Source organism: Macrotis lagotis, chromosome 1, assembly GCF_037893015.1.
Source record: "Macrotis lagotis isolate mMagLag1 chromosome 1, bilby.v1.9.chrom.fasta, whole genome shotgun sequence".
NCBI lineage: Eukaryota > Metazoa > Chordata > Mammalia > Peramelemorphia > Peramelidae > Macrotis > Macrotis lagotis.
This window is the reverse complement of record NC_133658.1, coordinates 587,761,982-587,788,585: the sequence shown is the minus strand read 5'-3', so window position 1 is coordinate 587,788,585 and position 26,604 is coordinate 587,761,982. Positions and strand designations below refer to the sequence as shown.

General features: G+C 38.0%; 1 protein-coding gene across 1 annotated transcript in view; it reads right to left on the bottom strand.

Moving 5' to 3' along the window:
* Nucleotides 1–18,324: 18,324 nt before the first annotated feature.
* The window catches only part of PCCB (propionyl-CoA carboxylase subunit beta), a 59,466-nt gene continuing 51,186 nt past the window's right edge, over nucleotides 18,325–26,604 (bottom strand). The window contains exons 10-15 of the mRNA XM_074214833.1: nucleotides 25,531–25,654; nucleotides 23,961–24,068; nucleotides 23,236–23,336; nucleotides 22,547–22,645; nucleotides 21,893–21,992; nucleotides 18,325–19,190 (exon numbers count right to left, since the gene is read on the bottom strand). Coding sequence (XP_074070934.1) covers nucleotides 19,069–19,190; nucleotides 21,893–21,992; nucleotides 22,547–22,645; nucleotides 23,236–23,336; nucleotides 23,961–24,068; nucleotides 25,531–25,654 — 654 coding nt within the window. The 3' untranslated portion in view covers nucleotides 18,325–19,068. The remainder of the gene's footprint in view (nucleotides 19,191–21,892; nucleotides 21,993–22,546; nucleotides 22,646–23,235; nucleotides 23,337–23,960; nucleotides 24,069–25,530; nucleotides 25,655–26,604) is intronic.

The following is a 26,604-nucleotide window of genomic DNA, read 5'->3' as shown; positions in this document are numbered from 1 at the left end:
CAACATTTGTTTAAATAGTTTTGTTAATTTTAATACCCTTTTCACTTACCTTTTTTATGTAACTTCAGTCGGGAATTTAGCTATTGAATTCTCTGTTCTGGTCTTTGTAGCAGGAAATTCTGGAAGTCCTCTATTTCATTGAACATCCATCTTTTTCCCTGATGGTACATGCTGAATTTTGCAGGGTGGTACATTCTAGGTTGTAATCCCAGGTCCTTAGCTCCCCAAAGTATGTTATCCCACTTCATCTGATCCTTCAATGTTGAGGCTGATAGATGCTGTGTTAATATATTGTGTTCCCTTTATATTTGAATTGTTTTCTTTTTGCTGTTTACAATATTCTCTCCTTTATTTGAGGGTTCTGGGATTTGACTATTACAGCCCAGGGAGTTTTTATCCTGGCGTCTCTTTCTGGAGGGGGTTCTCTGGATTCTTTCAATGGTTATATTGTTACCTTGTTCTAGTACACTTGGGCAGTTTTCCCTTATAATTTCCTGCATGATGTTTTCCAGGTTCTTTTGGTCCAGGCTTTCTGATACTCCTATGATTTGTAGATTGTCTCTTCTGGATCTATGTGCCAGGGTCATTCACTTTCCCTAGAAAGTACTTTACATTTTCTGCACTTTTTTCAGCCTTTTTATTTTGTTTGATGGAATCTTGTAGTTTTATAGATTCAATGGTTTATTCAATTCTAATTTTTAGGATTTTATTTTCTTCAATTAGCTTCTCTGTTTCCTTTCCCAGTTGGTTATTTTTACTTTTAATGGAGTTGGTTTCTTTGGTCAACTTTTCGCAGTTTTACTGCATGGCTTTCATTTCTTTTTTTCCATTTTTCTTCTTCCTCTCTTCTTTGGTTTTTAAATTCTTTTTTATTTTCAGGTTTTTTGCAAGGCAATGGGGTTAAGTGGCTTACCCAAGGCCACACAGCTAGGTAATTATTGTCTCAGGTACTCCTGACTCCAGGGCCGGTGCTCTATCCACTGCACCACCTAGCCACCCTTAAATTTTTTTTAAGCTTTTCAATGAACTTTTGTATTTGAGTCCAATTCATAGACTGTTTTGATACTTCCCCTGTGAGTGATTTTTCTCTGCTTTCTTATTCCGACAAGGCATTGCTATCATCTTCGTCTGTAGTTTTCTATACTGAGCACTATTTTCGTTTTTTTGATCAACTTTGCTGTTTTATTTCTGCTCCTGAGTTATATGGAATATAGATCCAAGCTTTATTTTGCTAGGGCTGGGGTCTGATCCCTGGCTTGTTGTTGGCCAAGATGTTGCCTATGCAGTCCAAGCCTTGCCTTTGCAGAGGATTTTTTTTCCCCTCCTTTATGTCCAAGTTCTGACTTTACAGAGGATTGTTCCCAACCCATTCCTGTCTTTTCCCCCAATGTTTTCAGGGTTCAGACTTTGTTTAGGGTTGGGATCCTGGCTTGCTATTTAGCTGCAGGGAACTTTTGTTATTAAGCTGTCGTATCTGTGTCTTGATTGCCCTATGGCTAAAAACCTTCCCCTGGCTTTCCTGCTCTCCTGACTCCTGTACTTTACTTCCCCTTTTTCCCCAAAGAGAGCTTCACAGAAGATCCTCCACAATGTCTACAGTTGAAAACTTCTTTGAATCTTCTCTTTTTCTTGGTAGGGAAAGACTCCTGGAACAGGTTAGCTCCTCCCAGCCATCACTTCTAATCTCACCTCCATATTGCTAATTCAAACCTTGACTGATACTGTTTCCCTGGATCTCCTTTTCCCTCTGTTTGAGAGGCTGGAAAGTGGTGAACCAAACTCCTCCTAATACCTGCTTTTTTAGAAAGTAGAAACTGTACTTTTTGGTTTACTCCACTCTCCATAGAAACAATTTAGCTACTGGCTTCACCATTGCCTCAATCCCACTTTCTCTTTGTCCATTATCTCTTCCATTAGATTGTAAACTCCTTGAGGGCAAAAACTGTTATTCTTTTTATTGATTGAATCCCCAGTCTCTACCACAATGTTTGGCACATAAAGGTGTTTTTTTGGATTATTGGTTTATTGGACCCATTCAGGCCTACATTAAGTCAACTAGCCTTTATGAAACACCTACTCTTTATTGGGGAACTGTGTTTATGGACTGGATATAAGAAAGGCAAAACAGTCCCAGCTCAGGGAGGCTAGGTGGCTCAGTGGATAAAGCACCGGCCCTGGAGTCAGGAGTACCTGGGTTCAAATCTGGTCTCAGACACTTAATAATTACCTAGCTGTGTGGCCTTGGGCAAGCCACTTAACCCCACTTGCCTTGCAAAAAAATAAACCTAAAAAAAAAATTAAAAAAAACAGTCCCAGCTCTCAAGGAACTCAATCTAATGGGGGTGGCTACTTGGAAACAACTGTATACCCATAAGACATACAGAATAAATTGGGCCTGATCTCAGAAGGAAGGGACTATGATGAAGGAGGGATGAGGAAGGAAAGAACAAGGAAGTGAGGAAGTAGGAAGGAAGGGAAGAAGGAAAGAAAGGAAAATTAGATCATTAAAACAAACTAGATTCGTATTATTCCAGAATAATTTTTTAAAAAGTGCCCGGGGGGGGGGGGTGGCTAGGTGGTGCAGTAGATAGAGCAGTGGCCCTGGAATCAGGAGGACCTGAGTTCAAATCCAACCTCAGACAATAATGACCTAGCTGTGTAGCCTTGGGCAAGTCACTTAACCCCATTGCCTTGCAAAAAAAATTTTTTTTAAAGAATAGTTCAAGGGGCAACTAGGTGGTACAGTGAAAGAGCACCAACCCTGAAATTGAAGACCTGAGTTCAAATCCAGTCTCAGGCATTAAATAATTATTCAACTTGGTGACCTTGGGCAGGTCCCTTTGCCTTGCAAACCACTCCCCCCCCCAAAAAAACTGAATAGATCAAAAGAGGCAACTAGGTAGCCCATGGAGAGAGCATCAGGCCTGTGATCAAGAAGAATTGAGTTCAAATGCAGCTTCAGACATTTAATAGCTTTGTGACCCTGGACAAGTCATTTAACCCTGATTGCCTCAAAAAAAAAAGCAAGAGTAGAGTAACAAACAACAAAGGATCAGCCTGTATATTTGTGTCAGCTGTATCAAACTTCATTTTAGGAGACAAGCATGCATCTTGTCTGTCAACTAATATCTTAGGTACATTTGTTTTATGATGAGGCCTTTCATCTCAAAGACAAGTCTCTGCCTTATCTACTTAACAGATGCATGAAGAAATATAAACTTTAGTTAAGATGAAGTACCTGGGCTGGCTCAGACCTCTCTGACCATGGCCCAGCCAAGGCTGCTTGGCTGTTCTTTTATCTCTCTCTCTCTCTCTCTCTCTCTCTCTCTCTCTCTCTCTCTCTCGTCCTTCCTTATGTCCTGTAACCTTTTTAATAAATTTTTGTTTTATTTCCACCTGTGCTTTCCTGAGTCTAAATAATGATTCTTCATAGGCATAACTGAACCCAAGTAGCCAGTGGCTACATTTTGGCAGCCAACAAAAGGATTCTCTCTACACAGACTGGGAAATTGGATTGAGCTCCATAGCACTGTCCTTAGCAACATGAGCAACAACTGAATTATGATTTTTTTTCTGAATCTCTTATACCAAATGGCAGCCTGGAACATTCTTGGTTCTCTTTAGTGCTCAAACCACCTGATGCTCTGGTTTATAGCTATATAGCTCCAAGACCAGTCTCTACAGGATGCCAACCAGCTGTGTCAGCCAATCATTTCCTGGACCCTGCCTCAACGAAGCCCTCACTGTAATACATTCATCTCCAAAGGGACTCTGAAAGGCCCAGAAGACTGGTCCTAAAATGACTGAGGTGGGAATGATGCAGGGAAGGAGGAAGAGAATTTGAATGTAACAGAATTTGGGTGGACATGTAAATTGACTCTTGGGATGTAAATTGACTTGAAGTAGCGAATTATGATTGTAACAGAAATAATTATAATCTTGGGTGGGGACCCTCCCCATTCTTAAAGTACCATTGTTTAATGTAAAATTTGTACCTATCTCCTTGGGTTTTACTCTCTACCTAATTCTAGGTCAAGTATAGGGGAAGGGAGTTCACCTTTTGCCCTCTGGATGAGAGGCAAGACATAAAAACCTGAACTGAACTCAAGTTCAGGGCTGGTTCAGTCTTCCCTGACCATGGCCCAGTCAAGGATGCTTGGCTGTTCTCTCTCTCTCTTTCTCTCTCTCTCTCTCTCTCTCTCTCTCTCTCTCTCTCTCTCTCTCTCTCTCTTTCTCTCTTCCTTCCTTATGTCTTATAAGCTTTTTAATAAATTTTCATTTTATTTCCAAAAAAAAAGATGAAGTACCTGCCCTCATGGAGTTTACATGCAAGTGTGGGTTGGACTGGGGATAGTGAAATATAAATGCAGATAATTGAATGCCCAATGTACATTAAGTACATGCTAAGGGAGGCCAAAAGAGGAAAGCTGTTTGTTTTAGAGAAATTAGGGAAGGTTCTCTGAAACCTTTCTGACATTTAAATAGGTTATAAAAAATTGGGGGGGGGGGGCAGGTAGTTGGCAGTCTATAGAGTACTGGGTCTGGAGTCAAGAAGAATCTGACCTCAGACTCATTAATTGTATCACTCTGCCAAGTCATTTCACCCTGTTTGCCTCAGTTTATTCATCTGTAAATTGAAATGGAGAAGGAAATGCAAATCACATTAGTACTGTTGCTAAGAAAGCTCCAAATAGGATCTTGGACAATTGGACATAACTGAAAAAATGCCTAAACAATAATAACATAAAGAATTGGGTAGGAATTTACCTTTAAAAACCAGAAAAACAGCCAAGGGAGATTGCAGGTGGTATGAGAATAGGCAATTTTATTTTCAAAGATAATGGGGATATGACATGACTGATGTCATTTTATATGCCCATTTTGACTAACTGAACAAAACCAGTTCAAACTAAACAGAAACCCTTCCATGCCATGTCAACTACCCGAAGTGTGCCCAGAACATAAGGAGTTATTAATTAGCAGTAACGAGTAAGTTCCTATGAGATGTCTTATTTTTAATTATTTTTTTACCAGAAAAATCTTTTTCTCTCTCCTATCCAACATTCCCCGTAAAGAACACAAGAAAAACAAAACCTCTGCTTAAACTTTCAGTCAAGAAAAACAAATCTCCACATAGATTATGTCCATGAAATAATGTTTCATTGTGTACTGAGAGCCCTTCACCTCTCTATCAAGAGAGGGATAGAATGTTTTTATTGTTACTCTTCCAGAATCATGGTTGATCATTACCCTGATTAGTTTCTAATTCTTTCTAAGTTGTTTGTCTTTACTATATTGTTGGTATTGTTTATTTTACCCTTCATTAATTCATACAAGTCTTCCCAAGTTTCTCTGCAACTATCCCCTTCATCATTTTTTTTTTTAGTTTTTGCTAGGCAATGGGGTTAAAGTGGCTTGCCCAAGGCCACACAGCTAGGCCATCACTAAGTGTCTGAGGCTGGATTTGAACTCAAGTACTCCTTACTCCCACCCCCATCATTTCTTACAGCACAAAAATATTCCATTATGTTCATATACTATAAATTATTCAGTCATTCCCCAAGTTATGGGAACTCCTCAGATTTCCACATTAAAAAAGAGCTCTTAAATATTTTGCACATCCTTAATTAGAATTTTATTTTGCTTAAAACAAACTCTTCCTTTAATCTATTCTCCCTCTAATTCCCTTTCTTTTTTCCCTTTGCCTTCTATTTCCCTCTTGGATGAAATATAATTTTGTATGCAATGCTATAAATTTATTTCTTTGACCAATTTAGAACATAAACTTCAACTATCAGACCCCAGAATCTCCTTCCTTGTTTATATAATGTCTGCTTGTAATTCTGATTATGTAATTCTCTTTCACCTTTTTTTCCCCTTTCCCCTCTAGAATGTTGCTCTTCTCTTCCTAGTCTTCAGAACCACTCTCAGGCCTTCTGTCTAATTAGATTCTTCTATCAACCCCTAGGTTCAATGGGAAGACATGTGTCATCTCATATCAAAGTATAATGTTTGTTGGTCTTTATTGTAAGTAGATTTTGTTAGGTTTTTTCATTATTTGTTTTTGTTTATCTTTTGATTGCTGTGTTTCAAATGTAATGCTTCTATGCAGCTCTAGACTTTTCATCTGGAATGCTTAGAAGTCCTCTTATTTCATTGAAAATCTGTTATTTTTCTCCTGTAGGATTATATTCAGTTTTGCTGAGTAAATTATTCTTACCAATAGATTTATATCTTTGTCTTCTGCAATATGATATTCTAAGCTCACTGCACCTTCACATTGGTGATCATTAAATGATGTGTGATATTGACAATGGACCCTTAAGGCCGAATTCTTTTTTTCTGACTAATTGTAAAACTTTTTCTTTGAATTGGAACCTCTGAGTTTTGACTATTATATTCCTGGGAGTTTTCATTTTGAGATTTCTTTCAGGAAGATGACTCCTACATTGTTTCTATTTCTAAGTTCTAAGAAATCTGGATAGCTGTCTTTCAAGAATTCTTAAGCTCTATTTTTATGGGGAGAGGAGATTTTTTCCAAGACAATGGGTTTAAGTGACTTGCCCAAAGTCACAGAGTTAATGAAGCTCCTTTTTTAGTCATGGCATTCAAGTAGTCCAATATTCTTAAAATTATTTTTTTGTTCCAGGTCATACAAATACTTTAAGATATATAAATATCTTGCTCTTCTATTTTTCAGTCTTATGATTTCATTTTAATTTTTTTTTTTGCTATATGAAATCATTGGCTCCTATTCGGTTTATTCTAATTTTCAAGGAATTTGTTGCTTTGGCAAGGTTTCATACCTCTTGTGCCAAACTGTTCATTCTTTTTTCAATTTTTTTCTTTCATAAGTGTCATTTCTTTTCCAATTTTTTCCCCTCTAGTTTTCTCACTTTCATTATAAAAACATTTCTAACTATTGTTTTACTTCTTCTAGGAATTCTAGGTGAATCTATCCCCAGCAGTGTTTTTTATTTGAGATTTTGCTTGTAATTATTTTGAAGTCATTTTCATCTTCTGGGTTTGTAAACCTCAAGCTTCCCGGTCAGTATAATAGCTTTTTATGTCAGTATTTCTATTTCATTTGCTCATTTTCCAAGCCACTTCCTAAATTCCATTTGGAGGTTAGGGCCTGAATGTATGTTTTTCTTTAAGGAAGGTCTGAGGGGATATTGGGTATTATCTTATTCCAGGATCTCAGGGACAGCTAAATTTGAAGTCACTTTCAGTGACTTCAAAATGGTTGAATCCCAGGCAAACTCTGGTTGCTGCCCCTTTGGTCTTAGATCTCTACAAGTTCCTGACCTGGGTTTGGCTCTGGGCAAAAGTAGACTCAACTATTAATCAGGCAGGAAGCTTTGCTGGTCACTGAATTGTAGACGCCCTTTGGGCACTGATTCCTGCTGTGGATATTCCTTTGCAGGTTTCAGACTGAACTAGGATCCCACTCTACTTCTAGATCTGCATCACTCAAATGTTACTTGCTTCTGAACATGCTCCGTTCTCAATCCATTGCCTAAACTGTGACCACTCCTTAACCCAGGACATCACCACTACTGAAATCAATACTTCATCAGGAACAAATGTCAACTTCTGCAGTGAAATCACTGGAATTTAAAACATTTATTATGCAAATACAGTATGTAGAAGACCTGGTCTGACAATATTTCATGTTTCAAAGTTCTTGGTGTCTTGGGGGGGGGTGTTAATTGATGCTTATCTTAATACAAGCCATCAATCAATCAACAATCAATCTATAACTATTTGTTAAGTATCTACAATATGTCAGATACTATACTAAACTCTTGGAGATACAAAAAGTGACAAAAGATAGTCCCTGCCTTCAAAAAGCTCAAAATATAATGGAGACAGCATACAAACAAATATATACAAAGCAATCCATATACAGGATAAATGGAGATGATTAGCAAAGAGAAAGCCCTGAATTGAGAGAGCTTGGGGAAGGCTTCCTGTAGAAGGTAAGATTTTTAGTTGAGATTTAAAAGGAAGCCAGGATGGTTAGTAGTTAGAGAAGAGGAAAGAGTATTCCAGGCAAGGGAGACAGAGAAATCCAAGAGTGATCTTGGAACAGTCAAAAGACTAGTGCCACAGAATCAAAGAATATGTATAGGGGGACAAGCTATAAGAAGATTGGACAATTAGGAAAGAGCTAGATTATGAAGTGTTTTGAATGACAGAGTATTTTGTATTTGCTCCTGGATGTAATAGGAAACTACTGAATTCTAATGGGGGGAGAGGGACTGGGAATAACATAGGACTTGTGCTTTAGGAAAATCACTTTAATATGTGAATGGAGGATAGTTTGAAGTGGGGAGAGACTTGAGGCAGACAGACCCACTAGCAGGTTATTGCAACAGTCCAAGAGTGAGGTAATGAGGGCCTGTGCTAGAGTGGGATAATATCAAAGGAAAGAAGAAATGTTGCAAAGGTAAAATCAACAGACCTTGGGAGCAGTTTGGATTTAGGAGATAAGAAATAGTAAAGAATCCAGGATGACTCCTGAGTTACAAATATGAGGGACTGGGAGGTTTGTGTTGCCCTTTACAGGAGGGCAGTTGGGGAGGGGAGGGTTTAGGGGGGAAAGATAGTAAATTCAGTTTGGAATATATTTGATTTAAGGGATCTGTCTACTGGATATCCAGTTTGACATGTGCAGTAGTTGGAGTTGCAAGAGTAGAGGTCAGCAGAGAGGATCTGGGGCAGGATAAATAGAATCATCAGCATAGATAGTGATTAAATCCATGGAAGATGATGAGATTAGCAAATGAAGTAAAGTAGAGGGAGAAGAGAAAAGAAGTAATTGATGCCAGAAAGCTGATTTAAAAAGTTATGAATAAATGACAGAAATGCAAAGGAATTAAATACAAAGTAATTTGGGAGGGAAGTTACTAAGAGTTTCAGAGACTGGAAAAAGCTTCATGTGTGAGATAATACTTGTGCATCTTGAAAGAAGAGAGGGATTCTAAGAGAAGGGAGTACATTCCAGGACCAGAAGGATAACCACTGTAAACAATTGCATCTGACTTTATTCTTGGAGAGAACTGATCTGGTAGTTTCATCCACAATATTTTGTTTTAATGGAAGAAAAGAGGCTGAGATTTATCCACTGGTTACTATTTGAAGATTTTCTTGGACACCTGATTTCTTACAGTACTATAAACATGAAGAACTCAATGATTTCCAGATGGGATACAAAATTCCATCTTGGATCTCTTCCTCTGCTATAGCAGAAATATCCTCATTATATTTAATTGCTCATATGAGCAATTAAAGGATAGCAATTAAATAGCAATTAAAGGGAGGATAAAAGGAATACATTAGAGAACAAAAGAGGAAGATGGGAGTAGAGCTTGCCATTTCTCATAATTGGAGTACATGAGAAGATTCCAACATGGGGGGAAGGGGAAGACAAACCCTGTTCCTCATATCTGAGCCAGACTAAAGAGGACTGAACTCCTCTAATAGTTTGATCTATGTAGAAATATAAAAAAAAATTAACAAAGAAATAAACAAGGACAGGGAGATGTGGGGGTTGAGAGGGAAGATTATACCAGAGAGTGGCAAGCCAAATAAATTTCCTAAAACTAGAATTTGCATGATTCTTGAAGGTTTGCAAAGCACTTTACAAATATTATCTCATTTTATCCTCACAACCACCCTTGGGAGATAGATGTAAATATTCCCATTTTACAGATGAAGAAACTGAGGGCAACCAAAGATCAAGTGAGTTGCCTAGAGTCACAAAACTCTTAAGTGTCTCTAGCTAGAATTGAACTCAGATCTTCCTGACTCCAAATCCATCATTCTATTCACTGTATTTCATATCTTTCCTTCTGATTCTTTTTTAAATTTTATTTGTTTTTCCAACTACATGCAACAGTACTTTTACCAAGCATTTTTTTGCAAAGTTTTGAATTTTACAATTTTTCTACCTCCTCTTATAGGTTCTACATTTGTAACTATGCTAAACATAGATCAATATTGATCATGTTGTGAGAGAAGATAAGATCCAAACAGAAGAAAGGGAACATTGGTGAGAAAAAAAAAAGAAATAATAAATAAGACAACTTTAAAAAATTGAAAAAAATAAACTTTGGTCTTCATTTAAACTCCACAGTTCCTTCCCTGGATATGGACAGTATTTTCCACCACAAGTCTTTAAAATTGTCTTTGATTATTGTATTGCTAAAATGAACAAGTTCATCATGACTGATCATCACCCCATGTTGTTGTTAATATGTATAATATTCTTCTGCTTTGGCTCATTTCACTTGGTATCAATTTATGCAAGTCTTTCCATTGCTTTCTGATTCTGAAGAAGGAACTAAAAGAGAAAAATAAAATTAAAAAGAAAAAGAAATTGGAACATAAGAGTATATCTTAAACTGTTTCTTCAACAGCTGGAAAATAACTGAACAAATAATGGCTTATAGGGGCGGCTAGGAGTACCTGGGTTCAAATCCAACCTCAGACACTTGATAATTACCTAGCCGTGTGGCCTTGGGCAAGCCACTTAACCCCATTGCCTTGAAAAATCTAAAAAAATAAAAAAAAAACAATGGCTTATAAATGTAATAGAATATGTAAGAAATTATGAAAGAATATACTTCAAAAAATTTCAGAGACCTAATGCAAAGGGGAAAGAGCAGAACCAGGAAAATAGTTTATGAAAAGATAGCAATATTATCAATAAATAAAATTTTGAAAGGAATTTTGAAGGAACTCTGCTCGGTATAGTGATCAACCATGCCAAAGGGCTTATGAGGAAACATGGTTCCCCTCTCCTAACAGAGGGGTGATGACCTCAGGACATGGCCACTTGGCAGCTTCTTCTTTGCTTGATAAGGCTTATTTGTTTGTAAGATTTTTTTCCCCCTCCTCTCTCTAGGGTTTAATTGGAGAATGAGAGGAATCAGCTGGTCAGAATAGCAACAGTGAGACCTCAAAAATAAATATTGACATTTTTAAAAAAACAGATGACAGTAAAACAAAGTTTAAGTAGAAAGACAAAGAGGACAATTTTCAAAGTAATTGGTGAAATTTATTACATATGTGTATATGTGTAAGTGGTAAGAAATGAGAATTCAACATGGAAATACTTTTTTTGTTCTTTAAGTTTAGAATGTTTTTAATTTATAATTTTTTAAATGCAGGAATTTATACAATAGTTCAATAATTTATAACATGATTAAATAATAGTAAAGAAATAGTAATAGTTTTTTTTTAAAGGGAAAGAAAACATGATTTAAAGATACAAATAAGCCTAAATGATGGCTAAAAAAATTATTTACTTAAGCACAATTGAGTAGAGAGACATCAAGCCATAGAGGATAGAGGGTTGACCTTAGAGACACAAAAATAGAAGTTCATGTCCTGATTTTGACACATACTGCTTGTGAGACACTGGTTAAATCACTTGTCTTCTAAACACATCCAGAAAAATCCCTACAATTAATTTACAGAAAGTTGTTATTTTGAAGTGGTTGAGGGAATTTTCAACACTAGAATTTCCCCACATTGGTGAAATAACAGATCCAGACCTTCCTCCCAAAAAGGAAAAGCATGGCTGGGTTACAGTAGGTAAATGGTCAAAAGTTATGAATAAGTAAAAAGATGACAAACTATCAAGTCATTTGAATAATTGCAAATCATATTAATAAAAGAAATGCACATTGAAACGATTCTGAGCACATTTTAGATTTAGCAAAAAAACAAAACTTGGAAATTATGTTGGAAAGATTTAAAAAATACTAATAAACTGACAGAACTGTGAATGAATGGATCCAGCTAATCTGGAAAGCAATTTGGAATTCTGCAAAAAAAAAACACCCTGTATTCTTTAACCAATCTCACTATTGTTTATATTCCCTAAGGAAATAAAGACAGAAGGAAAAGTTTCATATTCTAATAAATACAAAACAGTACTTTTGTGGTAGCAAAACACATTAAGTCCCCATGGGTCTCCATCAGTGGAGAATGGCTAAGCAAATTGTGGTATATGAATCTAATGGACTATTATTGCAATGTAAAAATATCATAATCTTAAATAATAAGAAAGACTTCATCATGAAATGCTAGATACAAATAGATTATCATGGACTTGCCTTGTTTTTTGGAAAAGTAAGTCTCCTCTATCAGGAGAATGTTATAACTATTGTTTGCTGAGATTTTATTCAAATATTTGAAAGAATTCCTTATGCTTTTCTTATTGGAGAAGATAAAGAACCATGGACTAAATAAGATACTATTATCCAACCTGGTTATTTAACTTGGGCTGGACCCAAGGAATAGTCTTTATTAGTTTAACATCAATGTGTAAGAATGGATCTAAGTGGAATACTCAGAGATTCATGCTTAATCCTGTCATATTTATTTATAAGTATTTGTGATTTAAAAAACAGAGCTTGGTACAGGAATCAAGAAAAACATAAAAGTAAAAGATAAGTAAGCATTCAAAAGGAACTCTGCAAAAATGAAATATTTACAGACTAATAACCATAATGTCATTAAAAGTCATAGAGTAAATTAGAGAGGATCTAGAAGTAGTTGTTAACCTTTTTTTTTTTAGTTTTCTTTTCTTGCAAGGCATTGGGGTTAAGTGGCTTGCCCAAGGCCACACAGCTAGGTAATTATTAAGTGTCTGAGGTTGGATTTGAACTCAGGTACTCCTGACTCCAAGGCCAGTGCTCTATCCACTGAGCCACCTAGCCACCCCTGTGTTACCTTTTGATGCTTTTAAAAGAAGAAAGGGAAGGGAAAGAAAACAATCACTAGGGAAGAAAGGAGGGGGAAAAGGTGTGAAAGGAGAATTGATTACTTCACATCATCAGGGTAAGAGATATACAAATGAGGAAAGGGTAGAGGAAGAAAGGCTCATCTGAAACTCACTTTCATTTGAACTGGTCATAAAAGGGAACAGGGAAAGAGGAATGAGAGAAAAAAGAGTGAGGTTAGATTCAGGGTATAATTAGGTATAAGCAGAACAAACCTTAAGCTTGGAGGAACCACAAAGAGTATTTTTTTTAAGTTTTTTTTTGCAAGGCTATGGGGTTAAGTGACTTGCCCAAGACCACACAGCTATGTAATTATTAAGTGTCTCAGACTGGATTTGAACCCAGGTACTCCTGACTCCAGGGCTGGTGCTCTATCCACTGTGCCACCTAGCCGCCCCCATGAAGAGTATTCTAAAAGAAAAGAAAGGCTAGGACCCTATAATTGGGGTTTGAATAAGAACAGAAGGGCAGGGGAATAGAAGGTAATTACATCAAGTATTGGACATCGGTGCTAAGTACTTTCCTGTTCCTCAACATACTTCATTATAAAAAGGGGGCATGAATCAAAAGGGAGAAAAGTAGGAATAATAGGATAGAGGGAAATAATGAGTAAAACTGGGTGTGTGGATGAGATGACTCACCCATAAAATGAAAGAAGTTAATAGAATGAAACAGAAAGCAGAATCTAACAATATGTGATTTATAAGCAGAATACTTACTTGAAACATGCACAGAATTAAAATACAGGGCTAAAGTAGGATGAATTCTGCTTCAGTACAATAAAAAAAGCAGGGAAGAGAAATCATGATCTCAAACAAGGTCACAGCAATAAATAGACTTTTTAAAAAGGGATAAACAAAGAAACTACATTTTGCTGAAAGGCACCATAAATGAGCTAATTTCAATATTTAACCAGTGTATACTAAATGACATAGTATCTAAATACTTAAAGGAAAAGCTGAAGGAGTTAACCCCTTTCAAGGTAACAAGAAGGAAGCAAAATGTAACTTCTTATGTCCAAGCGAACCTCTTTTGTTGGTAATGTATCTTTATATCAACAAGTCAGAAAAAGAAAAGGCAACAATATAACTTTTTCTTAGCAATTTTTTATTCTGAATTTCAATACCATAAAAGAACATTTTTATATGTACACTGGAACATGCAAAGAAAATTCCATATGAAACCACAAATCTCCATTTCATATCACTTGAATTAAAAAAAAATTTATAGATATGTCTATAGACTACTTTCAAAAATTACCTGATTTTTCTTCTTTCTTATCAGAAAAATTTTTAGAGATTCTTCTGGAGGATAGTGGAGGCCATAGATTTTGCTTCCTGGAAATTAATGTGTGGATGAAAGATGAGTTTCCAGTGAGTTTCCAAGGACATCGAATAATTTGACACTAAAGCCCCAGTAGAAATTAACCTCCCACCTATCAGATTAGTCAAGGTAAAAAAAAAAAAGAAAAATAACAATTGTTATAAAAGGAAACAGACACACCAATATACTATTTCTGGAGCTATGAAATAGTTCAGATAGTCTGGAAAACAATTAGAAACTATACCCCAAAAAAATCACTAAATCAATACTAGGGCTATTCCCCTAAAGAGATCAAAGAAGGGTGACTATATATATATATATATATATATATATATATATATATGTGTGTGTGTGTGTGTGTGTGTGTGTGTGTATAATTATAGTGGGTTTTTGTTTTGTTTTTTTGTAGAAATAAAGAACTAGAAATTGGGAGAGTACCCATTTATTGAGGATGGCTAAACAACTTATAATATATAAATGAAATGTACTATTGGACCATGAGAAAAGATGAAGTGGATAGTTTCAGTGAAACCTGGGAAAACCTGTGTGAATACAGGTTAATGATGTAGAATTAAGTGAGAAGATAAGTTGAACAATTTATAAAAAAAAATTATAAACTAAAATAATTTTGAAAGACCTGAGAACTGGAGCAGCTAGGTGGCGCAATGGATAGAACACCAGCCCTGGAGTCAGGAGGACCTGAGGTCAAATCCAGCCTCAGACACTTAATAATTACCTAGCTGTGTGGCCTTGGGCAAGCCACTTAACCCCATTGCCTTGCAAAAACTTAAAAAAAAACACCCGAAAAAAAAAGACCTGAGAACTCTGATCAATTCAATGATCAGCTCTGACTACAGAATACTGAAGATGCTGAAAAAGATGTATTTTCAGTCACGGCCAATTTATGAATCTTTTGCTTAACTGTTATTTAAAAAAAAAGCTTTATTCCATTCATTCCTCTCTCTCTCTCTCTCTCTCTCTCTCTCTCTCTCTCTCTCTCTCTCTCTCTCTCTCTCTCTCTCTCCACACACACACACACACACACACACACACACACCCCTCCCATACTGGGGTGGGAAAAGTCGGACAATGAGGGATAGAATTATAAAGAAGAGCAGGGATGTATGAGGTATTTATTTTTTAAATGTAGAGAAAAGTTATAGTCTCCTGTCTGGTTTTCTTTTCATTATTGTGTTCCCTAGTCAGTCATCTTGATAAAAGACTTGTGATGAATAGAGAGATGACTGCTCAACACCAGGAGCCCATTCATTCTGAAAGAGATAATACTTCCCCATTTTTTTCTCCCAACTTGGGGCCAGTAGCTATAACTGGACCCAAAAGGAGTTTCCTTGGCCTGGCTCCAAGACTTACAATCCCTGCTCAAGGCTACACAGGCTTTCCTAATCTGCAATCATTCACTCCATTCTCCCAGGGGATGCTAGGGAACATGGAAGAGTCACTTGGGAGGCAAGCATGGACCCTACTTTTGTAAAGGCAACAATGTCTACAGCAGCCATGGTCACAGCCTTGACCTTGAGCTCCTGAAATAGAGCAAGGAGACTTTGCAATGTTTCAAAACCTGATGCAACTAGCATGAGGTCATCCACAGAAAGGAACCTCTTGAACACCTCACCACATGGAACAGATCTCTGTGTGTGTGGTGAATATGCATCTCCCTTCACTTGCCAGGTGTTAATAATCTAAGGTGTTGTGAAACCAGATTTTCTGATGCAGCTTTTCTCTCAAAGTGTCATATATAATTTTCATGTATTCATAGGAGTCCCCTTGTTGGAAGAAAAGCCTTTAAGACAGTATTTTGTTCTTCTGAAGCAAATATTTTTCCTTGGCCAACAAAAATCTAAAACAGTGGGATCTTATTTTGCCTACATCTTCCCATCAATTATACTGTTAAAGATGTTGTCTTGTGAAATATTGCTTTAAGAAAACCTTTCTATTCCCTACTAATACTGTTCCTGAAGATATTAATGTATTTGAATATAAAGATTGGTAAATAGGCATCTGGGTTCACAAGTGTTAAGGGTCTCCTCTTGATCACTTTTTTTCAGTACTTACAACATCTGAGATCTCTTTTTTCCCCACCAAAATTAAAAGTAGAGAGAAAAGAACAAAAGATCAGAAAGGCCAGATAAGCAGCATAAACCAAAGTATAATACACATAGTAACCTGTTCTGTCATATATACAGTATGTTCTTTTTGCTGTTTATTTTCTGAGTGAAAAATAGAAGACAGAGAAGTAGGTAGCACAATGGATAGTCTACCACATTTAGAGTTGAGAAATCTCATCTTCCTGAGTTCAAATCCAGTCTCAGGCACTTAATCCTGCGTGATCCTGAGCAAGTCATTTAACCCTGTTTGCCTCACTTTCCTCATCAAACTAGAGAAGGAAATGGCAAATCATTCCAGCATCTTTGCCAAGAAAAGCCCAAATGGGATGACTGAAGCATCAAATCAACTGATAAAGTGCTGAGTAACAAAAAAGAAAAAAAGTTTTAAATTCTTGCAGAATAACCAGACACTAGTCAGTGAGAGCAATCTGGAACTGAATAAAGCCAGTGTTATGGAGAGATCAATGCTGAGTCAAAGATAGGGTAGCACTAAAACTTCTAAGTGTCCCAAGCACTTGGGAAGAAAGGGCATCTCAAGCTCCCTTTTCTTAGGCCATAGTGAGAGATCCCCTTCACTGTCATGGTTCAGTCAGGTATAAGAACTTGTGGCCCAGAAGGCTTTAGAATGAGTAAAGAATGAGCTATAAATTGCTGGGGGAAGGCATGCTTTGTACTATTTCTGACCTTTACCCTTTGGATGGGGGACTTGGGAATTTCATGTTGTCAGTGACTCCTCAATATGGAGACTAGAACAGCTGGACTTCCATTTCCTGGAAAGTGAAGTGAGTGTGGTCTTGGATGCTGGATGCCATGGGAACAGCCAGCTGTGGCTGACTGCTGAGGCATCCCGTGATCACACAATCGGCCAGAGGCTCACTTCCCCGGGCGGGAGAAGGAAAGGGTTAAACTGGCTAAGAGACTGAGTGAACAACAGGGAGCCTGGACAGGCCTAAGGATAAAATACCTGATTACGACTGACTGCAGATATGAGAATTGTTCTCCCATGCCCTCCCCCAAACCCTTCTTTAGTAGAAACTGGGGTTGAGTGTAAGAACTGAATACTGGTTATCTATAGCTAAAGCACTGGGATACAGGAAAGGGAAGGCCATTGTGAGGAGTTCAAGAGAAGGGCAGCAGTAGAGAGAGTAATGGGAGTGACAGCAAGAGAAAGGCCTGGGGATTCTATGGGTCTCGGGAAAAGTGCGTAGTGTCCAGATGTTCTGGATCTTATGAATGCTATGGAAAGCACATGCTTCCATGAAATAAATAGCCTTACTAGGTCATGACAGAGAGACAGGGACAGACAATGACAGAGAGAGACAGCCAAAGAAAGTAACCTAAAGGGGCAAACTCCCCACAACTGTGTCCATCTAATCCCAAACTAGGTTGAGTCAGGTGTTCTACTCGTGTGAGAGAAACAAAGACACTCTAAATGACTAGAATCTTGGGAGATACCTATCTAATTGGCTTTTATAAAATCACTTTAAACCTGTTTTAAAATCTCCACATTCTGCTTAAATGTGTTCTTAAAAATTATGTTCTGGGGAAGCTAGGGGATGCAGTGGATAGAGTACTGACCCTGAAGTCAGGAGGCCCCTGAGTTCAAATTTGAACTCAGACACTTAATAATTACCTAGCTGTGTGACTTTGGGCAAGTCATTTAATTCCATTGCCTTGTAAAAAAAAATGTTCTGTTTCTAATAAGGAAATATGATAAACACAGTTATACATGTGCAACCTATATAGGATTGTTTGCTGTCATGGGAAGGGGGAGGGAAGGAAAGTGGTAGAAAATTGTGGAACTCAAAAGTTTGCAAAAGGATGAATATTGAAAACTATTTTTTAATGTAATGGGGGAAAATGGCAATGCTAAAAAAAAAATTCATGTTCTGTCAATTTGAATTTGAAACTGAAACTGTTTAAAGGGGGGGAAAAAAGGCAGCAGAGGCGGATGGCAACTTTACAGCCTGCAGGAGCCAGGTCAGGCTGTGGAAGCAAGTATATGTTGCTAAGGGAATGATAGCATATTAAATACAATAACCACATCAAAACAAATCAAAACAGACTTCAGTATGAATATAAGGACTGAAGTGCAATTTTTATTATGTGTTAAGATCAAAAATTAATTTGAATACAGTAATTCTGGAACAAAAGAAATAAAAAAGGATGATTTGACAACACAAATACTCATTATACAAAAAATTGTCCAGCAAAAGATATAATTTTCAGATAAAAAAAATCAAACTGCTTTGCAATTTGGACTGATTGGACAGTCCTACAATCCTTAATGAAATAATACTCTATTTTACCACACTTTCTGAAATAGAAGCCAATAGTTTCTTAGAAGTGAAATAAAACCTAGAGTTTTAAATTTACTTGTTCTTTTTACCAGGCTTAGTTTTAAAGCTCTGATAAGGCACGAAATATTAGTTATACGAGATTTACTCTGCTAATGGTCAATCACTGAACCATCAAGATTTCAGAATTAAAAACCTTCAGATCATTTCCAGGGAAGTATATGAATCATTGACTGGTTTTTGGCACCAATGCACCAATGATCACAGACACTGTCTGCAAACGTCCATATGATTCCTGTCTTGAAAAAATCATTTAAAGTCTTCTGAACAATGGCATGATATGGAGCGACATAATTAGACACACAAAGTATTCTTTTAATTTAATAAATTTAGCAGCTCTAAATTACAAATGGCACCCAAGCCCAACTCCAGGTTTTGTTGTTCCCAAAGTCAGAAATATGAATGTCCTATATCCCTCTCCCAACAGGAAACACTAGTCTGCCAATTCCTTTCTGTAGGATTTGTTCAGAGCGGGATATTTGCATGCTTCTTCCAGGGACTGGACTGCTTTTTACTGGCTAATACATCTAGGTCCTGGCAGATTCGGGCTCGAGTCGTAGAAGGCTGGATGATGTCATCCACAAACCCTGTTCAAACACAGAAAAGGAAACCAACATTATTCTCATCACAGTTTAGTCCAAGTACAGTTTGAAAGTCAGTAAATCAATTAAAACAATAACAAAACCCCCTACTATTGTAGTGAAAGGACAAGGAAAGTGGAGATGGTCTGGGGCATTTTCAATAAGGCTTGGCAGTTCTCATACAAGTGTGAGAAGCCCAGAGTCAGACTGTAGGGAAAGGGATAGGGACGAGATCTGTGGCATATGTTTACTGGTAGAGAAAACTCCCAACTAAACAGCTGATACACCTTTTCTGAAACTCAGTTCCTTAGAATACTGAGAGCCTTTATTTATTTCTCATGTAACAAAGAGCAAATCACTTATTGGCTCAGTTTCCTTCACTGTAAAACATCTCTATGACCTTCTGCTGAGCTTGGTTTTTATTTGCTAGGCAACATGGAATCATTCAAGGAATCTGAGTGGGAAAAGGACATGATCATTTCTGCACATTATAATTAATTTAGCAATGACATGAAAGATAAATGGAAGGGTGCAGAGAATTCTTAGCTGGTTATTATGGTGGTCCAAGAGGAGAAAGTGGTGTGGTCTTCTAGCAATGGAAGACAGAAGGGATGAATATGGGAAATATCACAGACATAGAATCAAAAGGACTTGACAACTGGATGGTAGAGAGTGATAGACAGGTTACAAGCAAAATTATTTGTGGCATTATTGACAAAAATGGGAAAGTCCACAGAAGGAGTAAATCTGAGTTGCAAGGCAGACTCTGAAGCTTGGGAGATTATAACTGCACTTTTTAAATTATTTTTTCAAATACATGTAAAGATAATTTCCAAATTCATTTTTAGGGGACAGCTAGGTGGCCCAGTGGTAGATCACTGGTCCTGGAGTCAGGAGTACTTGAATTCAAATTCGACCATAGACACTTAATAATTACCTAGCTGTGTGGCCTTGGGCAAGTCACTTTAACCCCATTGCATTGCCAAAAAAATTTTTTTTCATTTTTTTAATAAAATTTCAAGTTCTAAATTTTTTTCTCCTTTCCTCCCATCCTCAAGACAGCAACAATCTAACACAATACGATCTTATACATATGCACTCATGTAAACATATTTCATCATAAGTCATGTTGGGAAAGAAGAAAGAGAGAAAAAAGGGGAAAGAAAGCAATTAAAAACAAAAAAATGTGAAAAATTGTATGTTTTGATCAGTATTCAAACAGTTCTTTCTCTGGATGCTGAAAGTATTTTCCATCATCAATCTTGGATCATTGTGTTGCTATTGGGTTTATAATGTATTTGGAATTGTCTTGGATCATTGTATTGCTGAGAAGAGCTAAGTCAACTCTGCATAATATTGCTATCACTGTATACAATGTTCTCTTGGTTCTGCTCACTTCACATCAGTTCATTTAATTCTTTCCAGGTTTTTCTGAAATCCTTCAGCTCATCATTTCTTATTGCACAGTAGTATTCCATCATGTCCATATACCACAATTCAGCCATTCCCCAATTTTTGGCATCCATTCAATTTCCAATTCTTTCCCACTACATAAAGAGCTATAGCACCACTTTTGTAGTAGGAAAAACCAGAAACATGGAAAACTCCATCGACTGGAGAAAGACAAATTACAGTATGTGAATATATTGGAATCTTCCTATACTGTAAGCAATAGAATTATAGCTACAGAGAGCAACAACAAACATCAAAGTCCATCCTCTTAATTTTATAGGTGAGGGAATCAAAGCTGAAGAGGTTAAATAGCTTGCCCATGGAGACAGATGGAAAATAGCAAAAGAGATAAAATTTAAAACTAGTTCCTTAAAACTTCAAATTTATCCTTCTTTCCATTACATTTGCCTCCATATGATGATTATGGGGCCTTCAAAGAAATACAGGAAGACTCATATGATCTAATACCAAGAGAACAATATACAAAGATTACAAATGACATAGAAGAAATAGTACCTAACAATACACAAATCAGATTCAAGACAATAATCTAGGTTAGTTCCAGAGGGCCAATGATGAAATACAACTTTTCCTTCCTCTCAGTAGGGGAGTGATAGTGGACCATGGGAATGGGATGTTGCATGTACTTTCATATGTGGTCAATGTGTGTGCTCATTTTAATATTTTTCTTTGTTTTAAAGGAAGTTCTTCAGGGGTGGTTATTGGCAGCTGATGATGGTATAAAAATAAAAACTACCAACAAGATATTAACATACATAAATAAATCTCAGAACAAAGGTCAGTACCAGGGCTATAGATTCTTGTATGACTCACAATGCATCTAAAGCTTGTCAAGGGATGGAATGTAAAGGGAGAAGAGAAAAAGAGCTGAGGCTAAACTTTGGGGAACCTTGAGTGTCCAGAAGAAAGATAACGAGGAGAAGGATCAGTCAGAGAAGGTGAGGAGAACCAATGATGGGATCTCTGCAACTGAAGAAGATGGGTGAATACACAAGGAAAGGGAGACAGGCAGAGTCAAAAGCCACGCAGGAGCAAACAGACTAAAAAAAAAAAAAAACAAACGCTTAGACTAAGAAGACTGGTTAAAAACAAGTCAAGTCTATTCTAGCAGGATGTTTATGTTGAAGCAGTATGTTCATCTGCTCTCAAGAGGGAAAGAGGTGGAAGCAGGGAGAGAAGCCGAGTCCCAGAGAAACCACCCCTGGGCCAGGCCGCCTTACAGAGACTTATCCTACCTCTCACTGCAGCAGGAAAAGGATTTGCAAACTTCTCCACATATTCTGCCTGAGCAGCTTCCACATTCTCTTTTCCTTTGAAGATGATCTCAACTGCACCCTGGAACAAATCAGACGGTGATGTCAAAACTCATTGATGGATCAGCTTCAGTGACCTCAACCAGGCCTCCTGGACCAAAGAAGGTCAAAGTTAAATTTTTACTGGCATCATCCCTAGTCTGGAAATGTCTCAAAAAATACCGTTACCCATTTTTTTGGAGGAAGGGATTTAAAAAAGAGACTCTCTAGGATCCAGGATGGGCATCCTGAGTAACAGAAGCTCCTCTGACCAACCATCAGCACCAAGGCTGCATCCCAGACTGGTTAGAGGGAGTCAAGTGAACTGAAGGTTGGCTCACATGACACAGACACTGCTCTCCATGGTGTGGAGAACTACAGAGTAAGGGGTGGGGGGAGATGGAGAGAGGGAATTCTCCTTTCACATTTCCTTGACCTCCCCTTCTCCCCTCAAAACACTTTTATAAGGGGTCTCTCAGTGCCTTGCTGTATGTTTGATTGAGTATAAGGGAAGTTGTTTTACTAATTCTTAGCATAAAGCTTCACAGCCAGTCACTTGTGGGTGACTTAGATCTAAGAAGTTTTTGAGGCCCTGACCTTTGCCCCCATGACGGCAATCTCGGCAGAGGGCCAGGCATAGTTGACGTCCCCTCTTAAGTGTTTGGAGCTCATCACATCATAGGCACCACCATACGCCTAAAACAGAGCGGAAAACACAGTTACCCATACTGACCTGTGGTGAGTGGATTCATGATAATCCAGGAAACCAACAGAGAACCCACCACAATGGGAAGAAAGGCCACCAGGTGGTCACAGGTCCATCCCCTCCTATGCTTACAGCAGGAAACTACCCCGCCCCCCGCCCCGGGCAACTTAGTTTCTGGCTTCTTTTCCAGCTCCTTTTGAAAAGTCTAAGTTTCAGCATGCTTTAACTGCCTATGACTGCAGGACAGACTGCTGATCTCATGGTGTTTTTCAGACAATGGATAGGTAAACCTCTGAGCAAATCAGCTTGGTATAGAGGAATGTGTAAATGTACTTGAGTCAAAGGACCTGGGTTCGAATCTCAGCTTTGGTGCTTAAAATCTGTATGACTTTGGGCATGTCACTTTACTTCATTGGGTCTCAGTTTCTTAATTTGTAAAATGAAGAGACTGGATTAGCCTCTGAGTCCCTTTCAGCTGGAAATCTAGCTAACCTAGAGAGGTTAGCTCTTGATTTGACTACTAAATTAGCCTTGTTTGCAGAGGAGCATCAGTGAAATGAAGGGGTGGTTCTCCTGTTACCTTCCTTGTGATTATAGTGATTTTGGGCACAGTTGCTTCTGCAAATGCATAAAGCAGTTTTGCCCCATGTCGAATGATTCCCCCATACTCCTGAGCCGTACCTAAGACAAAATGAAAATTTAAAAGCTCTCAACCAATAAAGCATTTGGCAAGAGCTTCAAAATCATGGATTAGAGAAACAAAACAACAGGGCAGGGGCAGCTCCCACTCTAGGATCTTCCCTGGACATTCCCCAAATGACAGAACTTTACATGTTTCCTATCACTGACAACAGTGAGTGCACACAGTTTATTCAACCAGTTTTTCTAGTGGCTGATTTATTCCAGATCAAAAAATTACAGAAAGACTGAGAATTTAAATTGCTCTTCCTCCTTTCTTTTCAAGGGTGTAAAACTATGAATGTGGATCACTGCACAGAGTATTAGACTCAACTAATGTGTGTTGGTCAGTTTTATTGAACCACTTTTTATTCTTTGTTATAATGAATGACTTGTTTAATGCAGGGGTTGGGGAAGGACTATTTGAAAAGAAAAAAGATAAGAATAATTTTTTTTTTAAATTAAAAGTCTATCTTACAAGACTTTCAAACAAAACTTCTTTACCCAATATAATCCCCATTTCTCTGTTACACTACTGAGGTGTGGGCAGGAAGGGGGTGGGGTGTGGAAATGGACCCAACTGAAACACCTCCCCATTGATTATTAGTGACCATTAGCTATACCTACCAGGCAAAAATCCAGGCACATCCACAAATGTGATCAGTGGTATATTGAAAGCATCACAAAATCGGACAAAACGAGCACCTTTCACAGAAGAATTAATGTCCAAACATCCTAAATCAAAGAAAATAAAAGCAACGATATTAAGCAACGATAGCGAACTCTTTACATCTCAGTTCCTAAAATTCTTCAACTTGGGCAAGATCAGAATAACCAGAATGGTGTGTGTGTGGCCCCATAGTAGCCAAAAAAAACCAAACACAAAGATAGTGAGACTTCAGAGAAGTTTAGAAGTGAAAACAGAGTAAATTAACTCAATGATAGTTAATTCATTTAATTCAATTTTTTTTGGGGGGGGGGGATTTTTCCAGGACAAGATCACACTGCTGGGTAATTAAGTGTCTGAGGCTGGATTTGAACTCAGGTCCTCCTGACATTAGGGCTGGTGTTCTATCCACTGAGTCACCTAGATGCCCCTGCTATATTATTTTTCAAAGTGTGAAGAGGCTGCTGTTCTAAGATCTAGGAGGAGGCACAGAAAGTCAGCACCAGGTTTCCATCAAGGATCCAAGAATGCAGTCCTTCAGTAACCTGAATCACCATCCCAGAATTGAGAAATATGATAGTTTCTTAAGTTGGGAGAAGCTTGTTGGGTCCAATGGTCTTGTGGCCAAAGGTCTGAGCAGGCTTGACACCTCACTAAACAAGTTCTTGGTGACAGTTTTAATGACAGTGTCCAGGCCAGGGAAGCATTTCAATAAACATGGGGAGATGCCAGAACAGGTGCCAGGACGATTCACACAAATCCTGTGAGACTTCTCCAGAGATTCTGTGCCGGAGGAGGGGAGCACATGATCTGAGATGCAAACTCAGGAAAGGCACAAGGCAGGAAAAACGGCCTAAGTGGAAACGATGCAGAGAGAGAACTTGATGGACATCTCGGGAGAGAGACCAAGGGAGGCTGTGGCTGGGGGAGCTCCACAAACGGCTCAACTGCTCAGGAGGACCATACAATCTCAGACAAGCCAGCACACTCTGTGGATGTGGACATTTTCATTTTTGAAGACCACAACATCAGGGAGATGATGCCAGGACAAGACATGAATTGGAGTGGAGCAAGGGGAGCTGTGCTAAGTCTCCAACCTCACTTTCTCCTCCAGAGTTATCTGGGTCCAGAGGCCAGATATGAATCAGTATGACTGGAGATGGCCCTGGATGCAAGGTAGTCAAGATTAAGGGACTTGCCAAGGTCACACAGCTAGTATCAAATGTCTGAGGTTGGATTTGAACTCCCATCCTCCTGACAGAATCATGTTAAATGCACAAGGAGGGGAATAAGAAAAGCTTTTCTCTGGTCTCTGTATGTTGGTTGTATGGACATATTCATAAGAAAATACACATTTAAAAATGCAACATCAACATGACAAAGGTGAAACAATATGTTCAGGTCAAAATATATGCAGATTATCTGAGCAATGACTGAGCAATACTTCACACTTCTGTCCAATCCATATACAGGGCTTTGCAGGACTCTCAGATCCTGTCTGGAAAGTGGACAATGAGAGGACATTCCTACCTGATGCCACTTTGGGCTGGTTGCCCACAATTCCAACAGTCTTTCCATTCATCCTTGCAAAGCCAACAATGATGTTCTTGGCATAATTGGGCATAATCTCAAAAAATTCTCTCTCATCAACAATCTGCAAAAAGGAATGTGACCCACAGTCAGAAAAGACCAATACACAAGGAACAAATTTATTTTTATTATTATATATTATTATTATATATTTTATTATGTATTTGAAACACATTTTTTGCTGTTGTTTGGTGTTCAGTCATGGCTGGCTCTTCATGACCTGATGGACCATCTTATGGGGTTTTCTTGGCAAAAATAATGGAGTAGTTTACCATTTCCTTCTCCAGGAGATTAAGGCAAGGGGTCAGTGCTTTGCACAGGGTCAGGCAGTTCCTAAGAGACTAAGGCTGGATTTGAATTCAGGTCTTCTGGACTCCAGGCCCAGTCTAACCACTGCATCACCAAGCTGTCTCCAACATTTAGAGTTGTCATCTGGCAAATCCCGAGTCTCAATGAAATGTGTGTCCTCTGACATTTTTCATATACCTTGATTGATCCATGATAGATTATATATATATAACAGGAAGAAGAAGGTAGGGCAAGGGCCTCAATCACATTTCAGACCCTTATCACTTCTTTTTTTTTGCTCTCTACCCCTGCATCCACACCCAAATTCCTGGAAGCTATCCTGTAGAAGTCACAGCATGTTAAGAGATGAAAGCACCAAAAGAAAATATATGGTTCACTCAGAGCAGGAATTATGGGAACCCCACTCTCTTGTTTAGTGGTCAGCTGGTCTCTGTGTGGTGACTTCCAATGGTGGGGATCTCTCTATCACCCAAAGCAGCCCATTACCCTTTTGTTCTATTTGTTGGAAAATTTTCCATATAACTTCTACCAAATGCTCCTAAAATGAACCTAATACTTCTTCCATGTAATTAATGACCCTATAAATATTTAAAAGACAGTTCTAATAGCCTTCCCAAATTTTTCCTAGCCAAACATTCCAACTTCAATAAGATGAAAGCTTCAGAATACAAGATATATAGTTTTTTGCCTCTGTGCCCCCAGCAC